General features: G+C 49.1%; 1 protein-coding gene across 1 annotated transcript in view; it reads left to right on the top strand.

The window, feature by feature from the left end:
* The window catches only part of vcpip1 (valosin containing protein (p97)/p47 complex interacting protein 1), a 62,280-nt gene extending 45,192 nt beyond the window's left edge, over nucleotides 1–17,088 (top strand). Inside the window, exons 19-25 of the mRNA XM_063219826.1 lie at nucleotides 542–691; nucleotides 1,732–1,912; nucleotides 10,550–10,636; nucleotides 10,862–11,004; nucleotides 11,831–12,107; nucleotides 15,764–15,926; nucleotides 16,202–17,088. Of these exons, the coding sequence (XP_063075896.1) occupies nucleotides 542–691; nucleotides 1,732–1,912; nucleotides 10,550–10,636; nucleotides 10,862–11,004; nucleotides 11,831–12,107; nucleotides 15,764–15,926; nucleotides 16,202–16,502 (1,302 nt within the window). The 3' untranslated portion in view covers nucleotides 16,503–17,088. The remainder of the gene's footprint in view (nucleotides 1–541; nucleotides 692–1,731; nucleotides 1,913–10,549; nucleotides 10,637–10,861; nucleotides 11,005–11,830; nucleotides 12,108–15,763; nucleotides 15,927–16,201) is intronic.
* Nucleotides 17,089–21,975: the final 4,887 nt, after the last annotated feature.

Below are 21,975 nucleotides of genomic sequence, written 5' to 3'. Positions count from 1 at the left end.
ACTCTTAGACAATTTTTGGTCACAGGTTACAGCTGCAGGATTTCCCTCAGCACGTTATTGCTATGGCGACCACCTTGACAAGAAACACTCCCCTGAAAAGATAAAGATTTTAGGTTGTGAATGTAATTTCTAAAGTTGCTTAACCAAAAAATACAGCTCTGGCAAAAATTTAGAGACCACTTCGAGATTGTCAGTTTTTCTGAGTTAAGCAACTTTAGAAATTACATTCTCATTCTCTCAATTAAATCTCTCATTTTTTGCCAGAGCTGTATATACCTTTAGCGCCCTGCCACTTTGACTAGCAAAACTACAGCAGGAAACACTGATATGGGCTGGATCCTAATCAGGTGTTTAGTTTTAGTGGATTAGGGTTGCCAGATCTGATCGATTGTTTCTTGTGTAAACTAAATTTGTGCTTATTTCTAACTAATAACTGATTTCTTACACTGATGTTTCTATTTGAACTCCTTTTGTACTAATTTTATACTAAAAACTGATTTCTATTTGAACTCATGTTGTACTTATTTTACACTAATAACAGGCGCAGCTGAAGGCAGCGGTGGCTGAGCACTTTGGGGTGGAGCCAGAGCGCCAGCGAATCAGAGTGGGCTTCCCCCCTAAGCTCCTCCCACAGGAGGCGGGGCCAGACGCACCGGTGCCTCTGCAGCACGGCGAGCGAGTCAGCGTGGAGGTAATGGCGGCCATGTTTGTAGTTTATTCTCTCTAAGAACCCAATGGGGCACCTAAGTCACGCCCTCTACTTCCTGGTTCATGGGGCACGTTTTTCGACACCAATCCAAACCTTGGACCTCCACCTATGCACCACATATCCACCACGACTCGCCTCGTTCACTTCCACTAAATGTTTTGCCATTTGTTGCCCCATGAACCAGGAAGTAGAGGGCGTGACTTAGGTGGCCCATTTCCTTGTCCATAAAGGAATGCTGTTGGAGGTCAATGGAAGTTGACCAAAGGGAAAACCGTGAGAATTTTTCACAAAGTTTGCCAACTGCACTGATTTCCCCCAAAGAGGGGGCTATCGAGCAAAATCATCTCGGAATCTCTTAACGTTGTATCAAAATGCTTTTGAGCGAATTGGCCTGTCTTGTCCTTAAAGGGACACTGTGTGAGATTTTTAGTTGTTTATTTCCAGAATTTATGCTCCCCTATCACTAATGTTACCTTTTTCATGAATACTTACCACCAGCATCCAATTCTAAGTATTCATTATGACTGGAAAAATGTCACTTTTCATACATGAAAAGGGGGATCTTCTCCATGGTCCGCCATTTTGAATTTCCAAAAATAGCCATTTTTAGCTGCAAAAATGACTATACTTGGACCATGATCAAAAAATTAGAATAAATTCTCTGACTAAGGCACTCCAAATTAAAATGTGTTTATTAATATGACAGGTCCTACATGGACATATTAAAAACAAGGACCACGCGTAGCGGCATGAGTGCATTCTCATTCTTGAACATGGATGTACTATACCTTGGACTAAACCCAAGAAGCCAACAAACTATCTGGATAAGAGCATGCCATATTCTACAAACTACTTGGACCATACTAGAAAATATTGTTTATTACTTAGTAAACTTTCATGTAAAGATCAAATTTGGCAATAGGCAGCCCAGTTTCAATGAGCAGCATAGTTGCAGTACCTTTTTTGACCATTTCCTGCACAGTGTTCCTTTAAAGTCTGTCTGTCTGTCTGTCTGACTGCAGGTCCTACCAGCCGAAGAAGAGATGAATGGAGGAGGAGGAGAGGACGAGGGGATGAGGAGAGGAGGGAGAAGAGAGGGAGAGAGAGATGGAGACGGAGGAGGAGAAGAAGAAGAAGGTTTCAGCCTCCAGGACAACATTGACCTGGAAATGTCCTCGCTGTGCCTACTGGCCACACTTATGGGTGAGGCCATTTTTGTAGTTCAATAGCCGTGGCATGTAGTGGCTTTGAATGGGAGAAAAGACTACAAATGAGTTGTTGTCATGGCACGAGCAAGGTTGCTGGGGTACTTGTCTGAGTACAGCATTTCTCTACATTCTCTCTCCCCCTCCCTTCGATGTGAGGGTTCTCTAAAAGGACCATTTTCTACTGCAGTGATTTTCAACCTATGGGCCAGGGCCCACTGGTGGGCCCTGAAGGTATACCAAGTAGGACTTGAAATAATATTCTAAAAATTATAATCACATTTTGGTGTGTGTTGCTGCTGATTTATGTGAGTTGTATTCGTAATCGGGTCAGAGGTGGGCCCCAAACATTTGTGACAATTTCGAGTGGGCCCCACGTTGGAAAAGGTTGGGAACCCTTGCTCTACTGTAATCTTCACCTTCTAATGCGTGTATGAATGAATGAATGAAACTTTATTGTCATTGTACAGGTACAACGAAATTGGTAAAGTGCAGATGCTCACGGTGCTTAAAAATCAACAAAGAACCTATATATATATACTGTATAAAAATAATTAAGATTTTAAAAAGTCAGCTGTGCAAAATTAAGTGTGTAGATTGCTTTTGGATAAAAACTGTCTTTTAGCCTGTTTGTTTTTGTACCCAGAGCCCTGTAACGCCTGCCTGATGGCAGCAGCTCAAACAGTTTATGTCCAGTATGGTAGGGGTCTCTGTGTCAGGTACGAGGCAGGACAACCAGATGCGAGTCACGAACACCAAGTGTTCCTTTATTGAAGGGAAAAGGGGAGGGGAGAAGAGTTCTGTGTTCAGAGTTCAGGGTTCGGGGTGTGTCAGAGGTTACCGGGGTTCCAGGGGTTCCAGGGGTTCCAGGGGGGTCCAGGGAGATCCAGGGGTCACCAGGGTTACAGGGGTTACCGGGGTTCCAGGGGGATCCAGGGAGTTCCAGGGGTCACCAGGGTTACAGGGGTTACAGTGAGACCAATTGAGTTTCAGGGGTCACCAGGGTTACAGGGGTTCCAGGGGTTCCAGATTCTGAGTGTGTGTTCCCCCAGGAGTAGAGCACGATCTGGAGGGCTGGAGGATCCGTGGAGTCCTGGGGGGGGAACACACACAACAGAGCAGGTCAAGGGAGGCAGCAGTACAGTTCAGGGAATATCCAAAATCGTAATCGTATGAGAGAAGGCTGGTCAGATTTACCGGGAGTAAGACGTAGTTGGAGAATCGCTGGATGAAGGCAGGTCAAGATCCGGGGCAGGAGAGAATTCGTTGTCAGGTCAGGCAAGGTTCAGTAGCAGAGATCAGTCTTCAAAGTAGTCGGCCAGCAGGAACAGTGTTGCTTCACAGACGAACTGACACTGAGTGTGTGGAGACCTGGGTTTAAATACTCACACAAAAGGCAGCAGGTGACAAGGAACAGGTGGCAGAGTTAATGAGCACTGATCAATTGAGCTTCCTGATTGGCTAGAGGGTGATAGAGAGTTAGAGTGTGATTGAGAGTTGGAGTGTGAGAAGGCGTGACAGCTGGCAGTATGTGGTGGAAAGTTACCCAATTAGTGGCGCATGGAGCAGACTCGTGACAGAACCCCCCCCCCAAGGGACGGCCCCAGAAGTCCCAAGAACAGAGACATCAAACAGGGTGGGCGGAGGGGGAACCGGAGGCGGGTCAGAATTCCTCAGACCCGTCAGTGTCCATGGCGTCATCGCCATCAGCAGAGGAGTCGTCATCCGACAAAACAGGAACAGGTACAGGGCCAGAGCCGGGGGCAGGCACAGAATCAGGTTCAGAGTCAGAGTCAGGGACAGGCGGAGGTACAGGAGTAGGCTGGACAGACCTGGGCAGAGCACCGATCGGTCGGCCCCTCCGGATGGAGGGCTGGTCAGGATGAAGACGGTGGAAGTCAGAGATGAGGGTGGGGTCTACAATCCTCCCAGCCGGAACCCACATCCGCTCCTCAGGACCATAGCCCTCCCAATCTACCAGGTATTGGAGACCCCTGCCTCGACGTCGGGATTTGAGCAGGCGATGCACGGTGTAGACTGGGCCCCCCTCAACAAGGCGAGGAGGAGGCGGCGGTGCAGCATTCGGAACCAGAGGACTGTCATGGACCGGCTTAAGTTTGGAGACATGGAATGTTGGGTGAACCTTCATAGACCTGGGCAGTCGGAGCCGGACAGCAGATGGGTTGATCACCTTCAGAATGGGAAACGGGCCAATGTAACGGGGCGCCAGCTTACGTGATTCCACACGAAGTGGCAGGTCCCGAGACGAGAGCCACACCTTTTGGCCCACTTGGTATTGGGGAGCCGGGATTCTTCGTCGGTTGGCCCCAATGGTGTAACTGGCAACAGACTTGAGAAGGGTAGTGCGTGCTCGGGACCAGATTCTGCGACAACGTCGAGCACAGGCAAGCGCAGATGGACAGGAGGCGTTTTTCTCTTGACTTTCGAACAGGGGCGGCTGATAGCCGAAGACACAGTGGAAGGGTGACAGACCAGTGGCGGAGCTCGGGAGGGAATTGTGGGCATATTCCACCCACAGCAGGTGTTGAGCCCACATCCGAGGGCTGTGCGAAACCATGCAGCGAAGGGATTTTTCCAGCTCTTGGTTGAGCCGCTCAGATTGCCCGTTAGACTGGGGGTGAAATCCCGATGTGAGACTCGCTGATGCCCCCAGCAGTCGGCAGAACTCCTTCCAGAAGGAAGACGCAAACTGTGGACCCCTGTCAGATACCACATCTTTTGGTAGTCCGTGAATCCGGAAGACCTTATCCAGAACTACCAATGCAGTTTCCTTGGCAGAGGGCAGTTTCGGAAGTGGGACAAAGTGGGCCATTTTGCTAAATCTGTCCACGACTGTGAGAATGACAGTGTTTCCGTCAGATGAAGGGAGTCCGGTGACAAAATCCAGTGATATATGTGACCAGGGTCGCTTGGGCACTGGCAGGGGTTGCAGTAAACCAGCTGGGGGACGGTTGGTGGTCTTGTTCCTAATACAGGTGTGGCAGGCCCTCACAAAGTCTTGAACATCTCTCATCAGTGATGGCCACCAGAATCGCTGGGAGAGCAGACGAATGGTGCGTGAGACACCAGGATGGCAAGCAAGATGGGAGCTATGACCCCACTGGATCACCTGAGACCTCAGATTTCCTGGAACAAATAGGCAGTCCGTGGGACAAGTGCTGGGGCCAGGCTGATCTCGGGCAGCTGCTTTAACCTGCTCCTCAATGCCCCAGGTCAGAGCAGCAACTACACAGGAGTTTGGGAGAATGGGCTTGGGGTCCTCTACTGGTGCTTCGGCCTTCTGGAACATACGGGAGAGTGCATCAGGCTTGACGTTGCGTGATCCAGGCCGGTAAGAGAGGATGAAATTGAACCGTGTGAAAAAGAGGGACCACCGGGACTGACGTGAGTTCAGCCTCCTGGCTGTTCGGATATATTCCAGGTTCTTGTGATCCGTCCAGACAAGAAATGGAACAGTTGAGCCCTCAAGCCAGTGACGCCATTCCTCCAGAGCAAGTTTCACAGCCAGCAGCTCACGGTTCCCAATGTCATAATTTTGTTCCGCTGGGGACAGCCTGCGAGAAAAGAAGGCACATGGATGTAGCTTTCCATCTGATGCTGCACGCTGGGAAAGTATTGCCCCGATCCCCACATCAGATGCATCCACTTCCACCACAAACTGTCGGTCAGGGTCAGGCATTTGGAGGATGGGGGCAGAAGTGAAGCGTGTCTTTAGTGTCTCGAATGCCTTGTCGGCTGCTGGATTCCACCTGAACTGCACCTTAGTGCTGGTGAGAGCAGTTAGGGGAGATGCGACTGCACTGTAATTTCGGACGAATCTCCTGTAAAAGTTGGCAAAACCTAAAAATTGTTGCAACTTTTTCCGATTCTCTGGTACAGGCCAGGATGCGACTGCAGTCACCTTTTCAGGGTCCATCTGAATGCTCCCCTCTGCCACAATGTATCCTAGGAATGACATGGATCTGGCATGGAACTCACATTTCTCCGCCTTGACAAAAAGTGAGTTTTCAAGGAGACGGTGCAGGACTTGGTGGACGTGACCGATGTGTTCTGACATGGTTTTAGAAATAATCAAGATGTCATCTAAATAAACAAATACAAAAACATTGAGCATGTCTCGCAGGATGTCATTCACCAGGGTTTGGAAGACTGCGGGGGCGTTAGTGAGGCCGAAAGGCATGACCAGGTACTCATAGTGTCCGGTTGGTGTATTGAATGCCGTCTTCCACTCATCGCCGTCCCTCATGCGCACCAGATGATAAGCGTTCCTAAGGTCCAGCTTAGTGAACACTGTGGCACCCTGGAGGAGCTTAAAGGCAGAAGACATGAGTGGCAGGGGGTAACGGTTTTTGACTGTTATGTCATTCAATCCACGGTAATCTATGCATGGGCGGAGTGAGCCGTCCTTCTTGCCAACAAAGAAGAATCCAGCTCCAGCAGGTGAGGATGATGGGCGGATTATCCCGGCAGCTAGGGAGTCAGTAATGTAGTCATCCATTGCCTTTCTCTCTGGTGCTGACAAGGAGTATAGACGGCCCTTAGGTGGTGCGGTGCTGGGCAGAAGGTCAATGGCGCAGTCATATGGCCGGTGAGGAGGCAGAGAGGTGGCTTTGGACTTATTGAAAACTTCTCGGAGACTGTGATAGCAAGCAGGAACATTGGGAATGTCAGGGACAGGGCTGGCAGGCTTGGGGTTGGTGGGCAAGACGGCATCCTTCAAGCAAGTCTGGTGGCATCTCCTTCCCCATTCTCGTATCACTCCAGTCTCCCAGTCGAGTTGGGGGTTGTGTTGGCGCAGCCAAGGATAGCCCAGAATGAGAGGTTGACCTGGTGAATGTAGAAGGTAGAACTGGATGGACTCTCGGTGATTTCCAGACAGAAGCATGGTTACAGGGGCTGAAACGTGGGTCACCATGCCGAGTGGGTGTCCGTCCAGGGCACGTGCGGGAACAGGTGGGGATAAGTTGTGGCGTCCCACGCCCAGTTGCCGGGCAAGTTCTGTATCCATGATGTTGGCCTCTGCTCCGGAATCGACGAGGGCGGACAATGTATGGGTAGTGTTGGTTAGCAGGAGGCGGAGCTGGAGCATGGGCTTACGAATGGGGGGAGGCTGGAGACGTGTTGAGCTCACCCGGATCTCCCCTACACCTGATGAGCTCTGGCTTTTGCTGGGCAGGAAGCAACTCTGTGGTTCTCACCTCCACAGTATAGGCACAGGTTGGAAGTGAAGCGCCGCTGACGCTCTTCAGGAGTGAGGGTGGCTCGGCCTATCTCCATGGGCTCGGGCTGGCTAGACTGAGGAGTGACTGTGGAAGGCAGGAAGGCAGAAGGAGTGCTGCGACCACGGGTGGCTGACTGGTTCTGGCGTCCTCTCTCTCGCCTTCGGGTCTGAATCCGGCGGTCAATGCGGGCTGCGAGGTCAATGGCGGCATCCAGGGTGCTGGGAAGATCGTGGGAGACAAGCTCATCCTTGATGTAATCCGCCAGGCTCTGATAGAAGGCATCCACCACAGCTGCCATGTTCCAAGGGCTGCGGTTCACCTGGGTTCTGAAGTCGATTGAGTAGTCTGCCACGGTTCGGTTGCCTTGACGCATGGTCAGGAGCTCACGGGATGCTTCAGAACTCGAAGAGCCCAGGTCAAACACCTTAGTCATCTCAGCAGCAAACGCTTCGAAAGTGGCACAGGCTGGGGTTTTCCTCTCAAACTCAGCTGCTCCCCAGAGCCGAGCTCGACCGGTCAGGTGGGTGATTACATATCCAACTCTCGCTCCCTCTGTTGCAAAGGTCCGGGGTTGCAGTGAGAATTGGACCCTACAGCTTGTCAGGAATGCTCGCACCTGTTTTGGGTCGCCATCAAATCTTTCAGGGTTCCCGATCTTGGGTTCTGGAGCATTTGGAGAAGGTGATGTTTCAACTGGAGCTGGAGCATCGGATGGTGCAGCATTGGGTTCTGGTTGGGGCGGAGAAGACGGGGTTGTCAGGCTCGTGAGTTTCTCTATCACCTGGGTCAGCTGCTGTTGTTGTTGCTGGAGTTGCTGTTGGTGCTGGTGGCCTAGCTGGATCAAGGACGCGATGTCGCCTGTCAATCGGGTGACTTCTCCCTCAGCACGTTCAAGACGGTCCATGGCATTGGGTTCGTGCGCTGGTTGCATGATGGTCAGTTCGTACTGTCAGGTACGAGGCAGGACAACCAGATGCGAGTCACGAACACCAAGTGTTCCTTTATTGAAGGGAAAAGGGGAGGGGAGAAGAGTTCTGTGTTCAGAGTTCAGGGTTCGGGGTGTGTCAGAGGTTACCGGGGTTCCAGGGGTTCCAGGGGGGTCCAGGGAGATCCAGGGGTCACCAGGGTTACAGGGGTTACCGGGGTTCCAGGGGGATCCAGGGAGTTCCAGGGGTCACCAGGGTTACAGGGGTTACAGTGAGACCAATTGAGTTTCAGGGGTCACCAGGGTTACAGGGGTTCCAGGGGTTCCAGATTCTGAGTGTGTGTTCCCCCAGGAGTAGAGCACGATCTGGAGGGCTGGAGGATCCGTGGAGTCCTGGGGGGGGAACACACACAACAGAGCAGGTCAAGGGAGGCAGCAGTACAGTTCAGGGAATATCCAAAATCGTAATCGTATGAGAGAAGGCTGGTCAGATTTACCGGGAGTAAGACGTAGTTGGAGAATCGCTGGATGAAGGCAGGTCAAGATCCGGGGCAGGAGAGAATTCGTTGTCAGGTCAGGCAAGGTTCAGTAGCAGAGATCAGTCTTCAAAGTAGTCGGCCAGCAGGAACAGTGTTGCTTCACAGACGAACTGACACTGAGTGTGTGGAGACCTGGGTTTAAATACTCACACAAAAGGCAGCAGGTGACAAGGAACAGGTGGCAGAGTTAATGAGCACTGATCAATTGAGCTTCCTGATTGGCTAGAGGGTGATAGAGAGTTAGAGTGTGATTGAGAGTTGGAGTGTGAGAAGGCGTGACAGCTGGCAGTATGTGGTGGAAAGTTACCCAATTAGTGGCGCATGGAGCAGACTCGTGACACTCTGATGATTTGCTTGGCTTTCTTTAGACAGCGACAGGAGAACAACTCCTCTAAAGAGGGCAGGGGACAGCTGGTGATCTTCTGAGCTGTGCTGACCACTCTCTGAAGAGCTCTTCTGTCCGCTGCTGTGCAGCTGGAATACCACACACATAAACAGTATGTTAGGATGCTCTCTATGGAGCTCCGGTAGAAGGCCACCAGTAGACTTTGGGGTAGATGGTTAGCCCGTAAGACCCTAAGGAAGTACAGTCTCTGTTGTGCCTTCTTGATGGTGGCAGTGGTGTTGGTGTTCCAAGTAAGGTCGTCCCTCAGATGCACGCCCAGGAAGCGGAAATCAGAGACCCTCTCCACACAGGCCCCATCGATGACCAGCGGTTGAATGTTAGCCTTTGTCCTCCTGTAGTCCACTATCAACTCCTTTGTTTTTGAGATGTTTAGGAACAGGTTGTTCTCCTTGCACCAGACCGATAGACGCTGCACCTCTTCCCTGTATGCAGTTTCGTCTCCCTTGGAGATGAGACCTACGATGGTGGTGTCATCAGCAAACTTGATGATACTATTGCTGGAGTGAGAGGGGGTGCAGTCGTAAGTGTATAGGGTGTACAGGAGTGGGCTTAGCACACAACCTTGGGGGGAGCCTGTGCTGGTGTTTATGACTGAGGACAGGTGGGAGCCAGCTCTTACCCTCTGGGAGCGGCCTGTCAGAAAGTCCAGTATCCACCGACAGATGGAGTGTGACAGCCCCAGGTCCAATAACTTGGTCACCAGTCTGTTGGGGAGGATAGTGTTGAATGCCGAGCTAAAATCCACAAAGAGCAGCCTGGCATAGCTCCCCTGCTGCTCTAGATGGGACAGAGCAGCATGAAGGGCTGTTATGATGGCGTCATCTGTGGACCTGCCGGCCCGGTAGGCAAACTGATGAGGGTCAAACCCAGGTGGGAGACAGGAGGTGATGTGAGCCCGAACCAGTTTTTCAAAACACTTCATAATGATGGGAGTGAGTGCCACTGGTCGGTAGTCATTCAGTCCACTGATGGTGTTCTTTTTGGGGAGCGGGATGATGGTGGAGGACTTCAGGCAGGGGGGGACAGCAGCCTGGCTCAGGGACTGGTTGAAGATGGTAGTGAAGACCCCAGCCAGCTGGGCCGCGCAGTCTCTCAGGACCCGTCCAGAGACACCATCCGGGCCCGCTGCTTTCCGTGGATCCACTGCCCGTAGCACCCGCCTCACCTGCTGTTCCTCCAGCACGAGAGAGTGACTGCTGTATCCTGGTGGGTTATGGATGGCAGTGTCAGGTGGCTGTACCTCAAAGCGGGCAAAAAAGATGTTAAGTTCCTCTGCCAATGAGGTGTCCACGGAATCTGTTGACTTGGTACTGGGTCTGTGGTTCGTGATGTGCTGAATGCCCTGCCACACCCTGCCCTGTGTAATGTGTGTGTGTGTGTGTGTGTGTAATGCGTGTAATGTGTGTGTGTGTGTGTGTGTAATGCGTGTAATGCGTGTAATGTGTGTGTGTGTGTGTGTGTGTGTGTGCAATGCATGTAATGTGTGTGTGCGCGCGCGCGCGCGTGTGTGTGTTGTGCCCAGGTGAGGACGTGTGGTCGTACGCCAAGAAGCTGCCTCACCTCTTCCAGCCGGGCGGAGTCTTCTACAACATCGTCAGGAAGGACATGGGTAAGCCGCCATTTTTGTAGTTCATTGCCACGTCTTTTATGGGCTTCAGTGGGGTAAAAGACTACATATGGCTCAACTCAAGACTGTATTAATCAACATATTGTTGTGTGTGTGTGTGTGTTGCAGGTCTGTTGGACGGTAAACACTGTTCGCTGCCGCAGCTTATTGACTATGTTGTGTGTGTGTGTGTGTGTGTGTGTGTGTGTGTGTGTGTGTGTGTTGCAGGTCTGTTGGACGGTAAACACTGTTCGCTGCCGCAGCTTCCCGGCCGCGTGTTCGTCTACAGCGCGCGGGACGACCGACTGGAGTTGTGCGCCGACACGGCCGGCCACTTTCCCATCAGCCCCTGCGTGGACGAGCTGGCCAAGGTGAGGCGAGAGGTGGCCATCTTTTTTTGTAGATCAGTAGTTGCGTTTTACAATAGCTTTCCATGGGAGAAAAGACTACACACTAGGCTAACTGAAGAGGCAATTTTTGTAGCTTAATAGCCATGTTTTAGAATGGGCTTAAATGGGAGGAAAGACCACACACTAAGATAACTTTAGCGGCCATTTTTGTAGTTCAATAGACTACACACTGGGCAAACTGCTGAGGCCATTTCAATAGCCTTGTTTTATATTGGCGTTCAATAAATAAGGTCGTTCACGATGGCGTTTTTTCTGCCAGGCAGCAAGTTCGCTAGGCAGCGAGCATGCCCACTGTTTCTGTCTGAAGCACCCCGGTTAGAATTTCTGTCCGCGACGCAGCATATGGGGACGGCCTCTGCGCGGCAGTCATGTCACATGGCGATAAATCATCGCGGGAAGGAACAAAGTTTTTGCTATGCAGCGAAGCCGTTAGGTGAGGGCAAGTGCTGGGCAGAAGACCTCCTCCATGCCGTCGGTAATCTACCCAGATTGGCATTCATATATCTGACGCGAATTGCAGGTGTAGTACACATGCTTGTGAGGCAGCTCACTCGCTGCTCCAAGTAGGAAGCAGCGTTTTTTTTATGTCTTGGGAAATCACGTCAGAAAAAACTGTCCAACTTGTTTGTCAAGCATTCAACCCCATCTTTTTAAGACCAAGCAGATCTTGTTTTGATCAAACATTTTCCTGCGTGGTTGCGTCCGAGCCTATTGATTAATTGATTTGTTTGCAGTGTGTCCATTGGGTAACTCGGTAACTTCTCATCTCTTTTTCTTAACCAATCAGGGCCGCGGTAGCCGAGAGGGAAGCCCCTCCCACCACCACACCCCCACTCGATTGGGCAGTGGCAGCCTGGGGGGCGGGGTCAAGAAGAAGAGGCCGGCTAACCCTGGAGGAGGAGGAGGAGAGGAGGCGGGGCCAGGAGTCTTCCAGGGGAAAGGCCATTGGCTGGGGTCAGGGAAGGGGGCGTCGCCCAGTGCCAAGGCCACGGCCCCTCCACCAATCACGCGTCAGCACAGCAGCGGGGTCGACCTGAGTGGCAGTGCCAAGGCCACACCCCCTAGTGAGTCACACTATTTTAGTCGTTTAATTTATATTTCATTTGTATTTCATTTAGTGCTGTCAATCAATGTAAGTATTTAATTTGCGATCGATCTCATAAATGCAACAGTTAACTCACGATTAACCGCATTTTAGTTGCATGATTACGTGAAATATTGCGTAAATATGTGAAGCCTCCTGCAGACCAAGACGACCCGGCTACGGGCCGCAGTCTTTTTGCTTTTTGAACCAAATCGACTTCAACCGTCATGGACACTCCCCAGGGACAGCGCAGTTGGGATTTCGGTAACACTTTATAATAATGGATGCAAAAAAGCATTATAAATACTTAATAAATAATTAACTATTGATGAACAAAGCATTAACAAATTTTTGTGAATGACTAGGAAATGTTAACAAATGTTTGTAAATGACTAGGAAATGTTATGTTAATATCTTATATTTATCAAACATTTACAAATTGCTTGTAAATGAATAAAATACTCTGTTATAAGGTATGCAAAATTTTATATATATTATTTGTAGATATTTTATAAAGCATTAATAAAACTTAGTTAATGATAAAAACATTTGTTAATGTTTCGTTCATCATTAGTAAATTATCTACTAAGTCTTTACTAAGCAGACATTATTATAAAGTGTTGCCAGGATTTCTATAAAAACCTCCGTGTGAGAGCTTACTGTACGCCGGCCCTTTTGAAGGAGCCACAGTTTTTAACGAGCTCGCAACGCAACAAAGTGTCCTCCTCTCTACTTTACATGAGTAGCCGTGTAGATAGACTGTAACTTCTCTAAATGCCCATATAAGGTACATGTACAGTCCCAGGAAAAAGTTTGTACACCCTTTGAAATTTCTTACATTTTTGTCAAAATTGATCATAAAACATGGTCGGATCTTCCCGGAAATCTCAAGAAGGAACAATCAGAGTCTGCTTTAATTAATTCCACCCAAACATTTACATGTTATCATATTTTTATTGGTCATAAGGCCATAATATTCACAGGAGAGCAGGGCATAAATAAGTACACCCTTGCATTAAGTAGGTTTTAACCCTCAGTTAGTTGCAATATCATCAACCAGACTTGTCCTGTAGTTGCAGATCAGATTAAAAAAAACAATCTGTTTGTATCTTGTCTCCCTCTTCTTTAGAGAACTGCCTCTCATCAGCAAGGTTTCTGGGATGTCTGGAGTGCATAGCTTTCTTGACTTCATGCCATTGAATCTCAATTGTTTGTAATCAGGGCTTTGACTGGGCTATTTCAGAATGTGTATTTCATTATTATGAAGCCATTCTAAAGTCGATTTGCTTCTAAAGTATGGGTTGTTGTCACACTTCCGGACCCATACTCTTGTGTGCTTCAACTGTGTGACAGACTTCCTCACGTTTTTTCTGTAAAATATCACAATAAACTTGAGTTCATTGAGGATGGGTGCTGAAATGTGACAACAACCCATACTTTAGAAGCAAATCGACTTCAGAATGGCTTCATAATAGAAATACACATTCTGGAATAGCCCAGTCAAAGCCCTGACAAAAAACAATTGAGATTATATGGCATGAAGTCAAGAAAGCTATGCACTCCAGACATCCCACAAACCTTGCTGACGAGAGGCAGTTTTCTAAAGAAGAGGGAGACCAGATACATCCAGATTGTTTTCTTAATCTGATCTGCAACTACAGGAAACATCTGGTTGAGGTTATAGCGACTAACTTAGGGTTAAAACCTATTGAATGCAAAGGTGTACTTACTTATGCCTTGCTGTCCTGTGAATGTTTACATCTTATGGCCAATGAAAATATGAAAACTTGTAAATGTTTGGGTTGAATTAATTAAAGCAGACTCTGGTTGTTCCTTCTTGCGATTTCCGGGAAGATCAGACCATGTTTTATGACCAAATTTGACAGAAAGGTAAGAAATTTCAAAGGGTGTACAAACTTTTTCCTGGGACTGTATATAGGCCATGCAAAGTCCCTCCCCCATTCATCATTTCTCCAGCAAGAGGACGTTGTATCTGCCTCTCGCTCACAAAAGACCAAAGAACTAACTGAAGGTTTTTCGTTAACTCCTCTCACTGCGACCTTGTTCACTAAATAGGAAAATAATGATGCTGCTCTTTGTATTTTTCACAATAGTAGCCTAGACTTCTTGGTAGGCTATATATGCGTTATTACTACTAATAGACTTGTTAGTAGGCTTAGGCTATGTGTTATACTACTAATAGACTTGTTAGTAGGCTTAGGCTATGTGTTATACTACTAATAGAGTTGTTAGGCTATGCGTTATACTGTACAACCAGTGTTTCCCACAGAGTTTTTGGAAACTATGGGGGCAGCGGGCAATGGGGGGGGGGGGGGGGGTGTTCACGCGGCGTAAAAAAAAAAAAAAGAAATAGAAGAATTTATTTTTTAGGAGCACTGTGAAATTGTTAACGCACAGACAAAAATGGTCTAGGAGAGTAGGCTATACCTTTTCCCCAACACACATAGGCGTACACATTCTAGAGGGGTGCTGGTCACAGGGCCAGTTTTTCAAAATTACTCCCATAAAAGGGTAAAAGGGCTGAACAACATATTACACATTTATGTCTATACACATTCGTTACACATTCATTTCTATATGCAGCCCGATGTCTCCTATGCTGTGTCAATGAAGGCCTGTTGCCTAACTCATTATCATACAACTGTAAAACAAAGCCTGGGGAGTGTTAGTAAACTCATCCCAACTGTCCCTTCTCTCAAGGTTTTTTATTGCTCCCAAACCCGAGTTAACCACAACAACTTGGCTAGGCTTTTGATCCCTCTGTCTTTCAAGCACTCATGGTTTTCTCTACAGGATGTATTTACTCCAAGAGGAAAATGCGAAGGAAATCGTTTTTCAAATCGTTTAATAGAAAATGGAAATCGTTAAAAACATTTTTTTTTTTTTTTTTTTTACATTTTTGAAACTATGGCGGCCAAATTTAAACTATGGCGGTGCGCCATAGTTTACTTAATGTATGGGAAACACTGACAACTATTACTTCGGGTTGCTCAAAACGTGGTTTGTTGTCTACAGAGGATCTTATCAATCAAACAAAGTATTTGAGAACTGTTCTGAAGTATGAAAAGTTATATCAATTCGTAGTAGTAGTAAGTAGTACTTAAGTTAGCTTCTACAGGGCACAAAAGGCCAATTTCGCCTCGATAGGACAAGCTACAGTTGTCGATAAACCAGTGTGAAGTTCCTTCAACACACTGTTTGTAATCAAATATGGGCCGTAACTTTTATTTTGCTTTTCTCTGGCAAGGTGGGGAGTCGAACCGGCCACCATTGGGCTACAAATCTGACGCCCTAACCACTTACCCATGACTTACACTGTGTATCCACTTGTCCCTAACCGCTTACCCATGACTGACACTGTGTCCCCTTGTCTTGTGTGTGCGTCTGGACACCTGGCAGGTCGGGAGTCTAGGAGTCGAACCGGCCACCATTGGGCTACGAGTTTGACGCCCTAACGAACCACTTACCCATGACTTACAGTGTGTCCATCTATTGTGCTTTTCTCTGGCAAGGTCGGGAGTCGAACCGGCCACCATTGGGCTACGAGTCTTGACGCCCTAACCAATTAGCTATGACTTACACTGTGTATCCACTTGTCTTGTGTGTGTGTGGCAGGTCTGGGCTCTCTGGGTGACTTGTCTGCCACCACCTCCCACATCCACCGGCGATCAGAGTTGGTGCGTCTGGCTCCGGGCGTCGTGACGGCCACCTCCTCCTCTTCCTCCTCTTCCTCCTCCACCTCCTCCACCGTACCCCCTTCCTCCTCCTCCTTTGACAGGTAATTTTTTTTTATTCATAGAGGCAGTTTTTGTAGTTCAATAGCCACTATGTATAATGAGTTTCAGTGGGAGAAAAGACTACGCTACGCTACGCTAACTGAAGACGCCATTTTTGTTGTTGAATAGCCACGTCTTATGTGTTTCAATGGGAGAAAAGACTACACACTAGGCTAACTGAGGGGGCCATTTTGTAGTTCAATAGCCACGTGTTATCATGGGTTTCAATGGGAGAAAAGACTACAGTGGTTTCTTCTTCTCTGTTTTTTCCAAACAGGTCGACGGGAGTCGGGTTCGATGGCAGCGCCGGTGGTCGGAGCGGCTACGTAGACCTGGATCCCATCGCCGTGGCAACCCAACGTCAGCGGCTCCAAGAAATGGTGTCTGCGATCCAGGCGTCCATGGACAAGCACAGTGCAACTGCGCAGGCCATGCGCACCACCAACACCACACACAGTGCTGCTACTACTACTGCTGCAACGACGACGACGACGACGACAAACCTACGCTCACCGTCTGATGACGATGAGGAAGAGGACGAGGACGAGGAGATCGACGAGCCCATGGACGAGTCGTAACACGATCGAAATTGATCAATGGATCAATCATTGCATGGACGAATCGCAACATTTGGGGAGGGGGGGGGTGTCGAAAACGCGCTGCAAGCTAGCCAGGCTACATATGTGAAATCGTAATACGGTTGGCCGACAGGCCCATTAGCATATCTCATCATTATACATCCGGGCCGACGATTGGCCGACAGCGGTCATTAACATTTAAAATCGCTTGGTTGACTGTGCTCACAAACATATTAGGTATGTACATACAGTATGTCAGTAATGCGATCAATTTTGGGGGGCTTTCAAAAACACAATTCACGCTACATTTTGTCGACGGAGGAATCACAACTACAAAAACGGCCTCCTCAGGCAGCCTAATGTGTAGCCTTTTCTCCCATTTAAACCCATTATAATATGTGGCTAGTAAACTACAAAAATGCCCCCCTCAGTTAGCCGAGTGTGTTATGTAGTCATTTCTCCCATTGAAACCTGTTGAAGTCGTGGCTTTTAAAACTACAAAATTGGCTGATTGGCCATTCGTTGGCCCCGATGTGTAATGATTGGCCAATGGTAATGTATAAATGCTTGATTTAAAATATGTTAATGAGCCTGTTGACCAGTTGATGATGAGTGTGTGGAATATGCTAATGGGCATCTTGGCCAATAAAAGGAAGGTTATGTTTTTAGCTCCACCTACCTTTCTTCAATCCATCACAAACACAAACAAGCTTAATTAGCATTGAGGAATGAGATGCCCCCTTGGTATTATATCAGGAGTAGGTCTCACATCACCAACTAAAGTGCATACATACACGATTATACTTTTCATCTTTGAGAAAAAATATTGTCCTGTAAAACCTGTAAAATGATTGTATGTATAAACGTTAAGTTTATTGGGCCAATCCACAAACTGACAAACTGAGTTTGATGTCCAATATCCACGCCTTATAATGGGTCAGAATGGGAGAAAAGACTACACACTTGGCAACCTAAAGAGGCCGGTTTTGTAGTTCAGTAGCCATGTCTTATCATGGGTTTGAATGGGAGAAAAGACTTCAGTGCTTGTATCATATGTTAAAAGCCTCTCTAATGAGGGTGAGATGATGACTTGAGTTGACGTTTAAAAAACTGCTTAAGGTCTTTAAATTCATGTCTGTACACAGTAACGATTGTATCATAGGAGGACACTATTGGTGTGAATGTGTGTGCAGGGGACGGTGTGTGTGTGTGTGTGCGTGTGTGTGTGTGTGTGTGCCTGCGTGCGTGTGTTGTCTTTGGATGCTTTTCTGCTATCTTGATTTTCTTCCCTGCTGCTCGCATGCCTCGACAAACCAATTAAACAGATAAATAAAACAGATAAACCAATAAAGGAACACCAATAGAAACCCTCCTAGTGTGTTTTGTGTGTGTGTGTGTGTGTGTGTGTGTGTGTGTGTGTGTGTGTGTGTGTGTGTGTGTGTGTGTGTGTGTGTGTGTGTGTGTGTGTGTGTGTGTGTGTGTGTGTGTGTGTGTGTACAGTGTTTAAATTATCTTTTGTGAATGTCCGGACATTTGTGTTGCAGGTAAAGTGGTGTTGACGCTTTCATGTCATACCTTTTAGGATGGAAACGTATGCGCACACACACACACACACACACACACACACACACACACACACACACACACACACACAATGGTTGCACAGTTTGAATCCCAATTTGACCTAGAGTGCATAGCCAAGTTGAAATAGCTATTTTCCCCAAACCTACCAACCCAAAAGGCAAGCCCATCTTTTCCATTTTGTTGCTAGGAAGCAGGGGTTCGCATCTCGAAAGCGTCTTTGCTAACGACGGTAGCAACGTCCTTCGTAAGAGCGACTCAACTCTCTCTCGACAGCGACGCTCACCACTAGATCCAAGGGAATGGTAAGACGGACTTAAGACTGTTAGCAACGACAAGAATCGAGAAACGGACCCCTGACTAGTGTTCTGGGCAGGTCGGGAGTCGAACCGGCAACCTTTGGGATACAAGTCTGACGCCCTAACCGCTTACCCATGACTGCCCAGAAAACTAGAGTTCATCCTGCGTCAACCAGTGCCCTCCCCCATCCTCCTCCATGACTGAGGTACTCTGAGCATGGTACTCTACTGTCCCCCATCCTCCTCCATGACTGAGGTACTCTGAGCATGGTACTCTACTGTCCCCCATCCTCCTCCATGACTGAGGTACCCTGAGCATGGTACTCTACTGTGCCCCATCCTCATCCATGACTGAGGTACCCTGAGCATGGTACTCTACTGTCCCCCATCCTCCTCCATGACTGAGGTACCCTGAGCATGGTACTCTACTGCCCCCCATCCTCCTCCATGGTACTCTACTGTCCCCCATCCTCCTCCATGACTGAGGTACTCTGAGCATGGCACTCTACTGTCCCCCACCCTCCTCCATGGTACTCTACTGTCCCTCATCCTCCTCCATGACTGAGGTACCCTGAGCATGGTACTCTACTGTCCCCCATCCTCCTCCATGACTGAGGTACCCTGAGCATGGCACTCTACTGTCCCCCATCCTCCTCCATGACTGAGGTACCCTGAGCATGGCACTCTACTGTCCCCCATCCTCCTCCATGACTGAGGTACCCTGAGCATGGTACTCTACTGTCCCCCATCCTCCTCCATGACTGAGGTACCCTGAGCATGGTACTCTACTGTCCCCCATCCTCCTCCATGGTACTCTACTGTCCCCCATCATCCTCCATGGTACTCCACTGTCCCCCATCCTCCTCCATGACTGAGGTACCCTGAGCATGGTACTCTACTGTCCCCCATCCTCCTCCATGGTACTCTACTGTCCCCCATCCTCCTCCATGACTGAGGTACCCTGAGCATGGTACTCTACTGTCCCCATCCTCCTCCATGACTGAGGTACCCTGAGCATGGTACCGTCCCGCCGCACTGCTCCCAAGGGGCGCCACTGAGGACTGCCCCCTTGCACAGGTTAGGCATAAATGCAATTTTGTTGTGTGCAGTGTGCAGTTTTCACTTGTGTGCTGTGGAGTGCTGTGTCACAATGACAATGGGAGTTGGAGTTCCCCAATGGGCTTTCACTTTCACTTTTTTAAATAAATATTCATCGATTTTTTCGGCTTTACAACTGAGCATTTGCAAAATATTGAAATATATTGCTGTTGTCAGTGATGTCATCATGACATAGTACTTCCTGGTACGAGGAAACAAGCACAAATGGAGGAGGCAAGGTCGCATATTGGAACGCACTGTGTGCTCCTTAATATTCATGACCATCCTTGGTGGGCACCTCAGAAGTTCTTAGAGAGCTACCTGGCACCTGTAGACACCTGAGAAGAGAGCTACCTGGCACCTGAGAAGAGAGCTACCTGGCACCTGTGGACACCTCAGAAGTTCTTAGAGAGCTACCTGTAGACACCTGAGAAGAGAGCTACCTGTAGACACCTGAGAAGAGAGCTACCTGGCACCTGTGGACACCTCAGAAGAGAGCTACCTGGCACCTGTAGACACCTCAGAAGAGAGCTACCTGGCACCTGTGGACACCTGTAGACACCTGAGAAGAGAGCTACCTGGCACCTACCTGTAGACACCTCAGAAGAGAGCTACCTGGCACCTGTAGACACCTCAGAAGAGAGCTACCTGTAGACACCTGAGAAGAGAGCTACCTGTAGACACCTGAGAAGAGAGCTACCTGGCAGCTCACCTCTAGACACCTGAGAAGAGAGCTACCTGGCACCTGAGAAGAGAGCTACCTGGCACCTGTGGACACCCGTGGACACCTCAGAAGAGAGCTACCTGGCACCTGAGAAGAGAGCTACCTGTAGACACCTGAGAAGAGAGCTACCTGGCACCTCACCTGTAGACACCTGAGAAGAGAGCTACCTGGCACCTGTAGACACCTGAGAAGAGAGCTACCTGGCACCTCACCTGTAGACACCTGTGAAGAGAGCTACCTGGCACCTCACCTGTAGACACCTGAGAAGAGAGCTACCTGGCACCTGTAGACACCTGAGAAGAGAGCTACCTGGCGCCTGTAGACACCTGAGAAGAGAGCTACCTGGCACCTGAGAAGAGAGCTACCTGGCACCTGTGGACACCTGTGGACACCTGAGAAGAGAGCTACCTGGCACCTGAGAAGAGAGCTACCTGGCACCTGTGGACACCCGTGGACACCTCAGAAGAGAGCTACCTGTGGACACCTCAGAAGAGAGCTACCTGGCACTTGTAGACACCTGAGAAGAGAGCTACCTGGCACCTGTAGACACCTGAGAAGAGAGCTACCTGGCACTTGTGGACACCTGTGAAGAGAGCTACCTGTAGACACCTCAGAAGAGAGCTACCTGTAGACACCTCAGAAGAGAGCTACCTGGCACCTGTAGACACCTGAGAAGAGAGCTACCTGGCACCTGTGGACACCTGAGAAGAGAGCTACCTGTAGACACCTGAGAAGAGAGCTACCTGGCACCTGTAGACACCTGAGAAGAGAGCTACCTGGCACCTCAGAAGAGAGCTACCTGGCACTTGTGGACACCCGTGGACACCTGAGAAGAGAGCTACCTGGCACCTCAGAAGAGATCTACCTGGCACTTGTAGACACCTGAGAAGAGAGCTACCTGGCACCTCATGACACCTGAGAAGAGAGCTACCTGTAGACACCTGAGAAGAGAGCTACCTGGCACCTGTAGACACCTGAGAAGAGAGCTACCTGTAGACACCTGAGAAGAGAGCTACCTGGCACCTCAGAAGAGAGCTACCTGGCACCTGTAGACACCTGAGAAGAGAGCTACCTGGCACCTCAGAAGAGAGCTACCTGGCACCTGTAGACACCTGAGAAGAGAGCTACCTGGCACCTGTAGACACCTGAGAAGAGAGCTACCTGGCACCTGTGGACACCTGTGGACACCTGAGAAGAGAGCTACCTGGCACCTCACCTGTGGACACCTGAGAAGAGAGCTACCTGGCACCTCACCTGTAGACACCTGTGAAGAGAGCTACCTGGCACTTGTAGACACCTGTGAAGAGAGCTACCTGTAGACACCTGAGAAGAGAGCTACCTGGCGCCTGTAGACACCTGAGAAGAGAGCTACCTGGCGCCTGTAGACACCTGAGAAGAGAGCTACCTGGCACCTCACCTGTAGACACCTGAGAAGAGAGCTACCTGGCACCTGTAGACACCTGAGAAGAGAGCTACCTGGCACCTCACCTGTAGACACCTGAGAAGAGAGCTACCTGGCACCTGTAGACACCTGAGAAGAGAGCTACCTGTAGACACCTGAGAAGAGAGCTACCTGTAGACACCTGAGAAGAGAGCTACCTGGCACCTCACCTGTAGACACCTGTGAAGAGAGCTACCTGGCACTTGTAGACACCTGAGAAGAGAGCTACCTGTAGACACCTGAGAAGAGAGCTACCTGGCACCTGTGGACACCTGAGAAGAGAGCTACCTGTAGACACCTGAGAAGAGAGCTACCTGGCACCTCACCTGT

This window comes from Engraulis encrasicolus, chromosome 16, assembly GCF_034702125.1.
Source record: "Engraulis encrasicolus isolate BLACKSEA-1 chromosome 16, IST_EnEncr_1.0, whole genome shotgun sequence".
NCBI classification, from domain to species: Eukaryota; Metazoa; Chordata; class Actinopteri; order Clupeiformes; family Engraulidae; genus Engraulis; species Engraulis encrasicolus.
The sequence above is the reverse complement of the archived record's forward strand: the minus strand, read 5'-3'. Positions and strand labels throughout refer to the sequence as shown.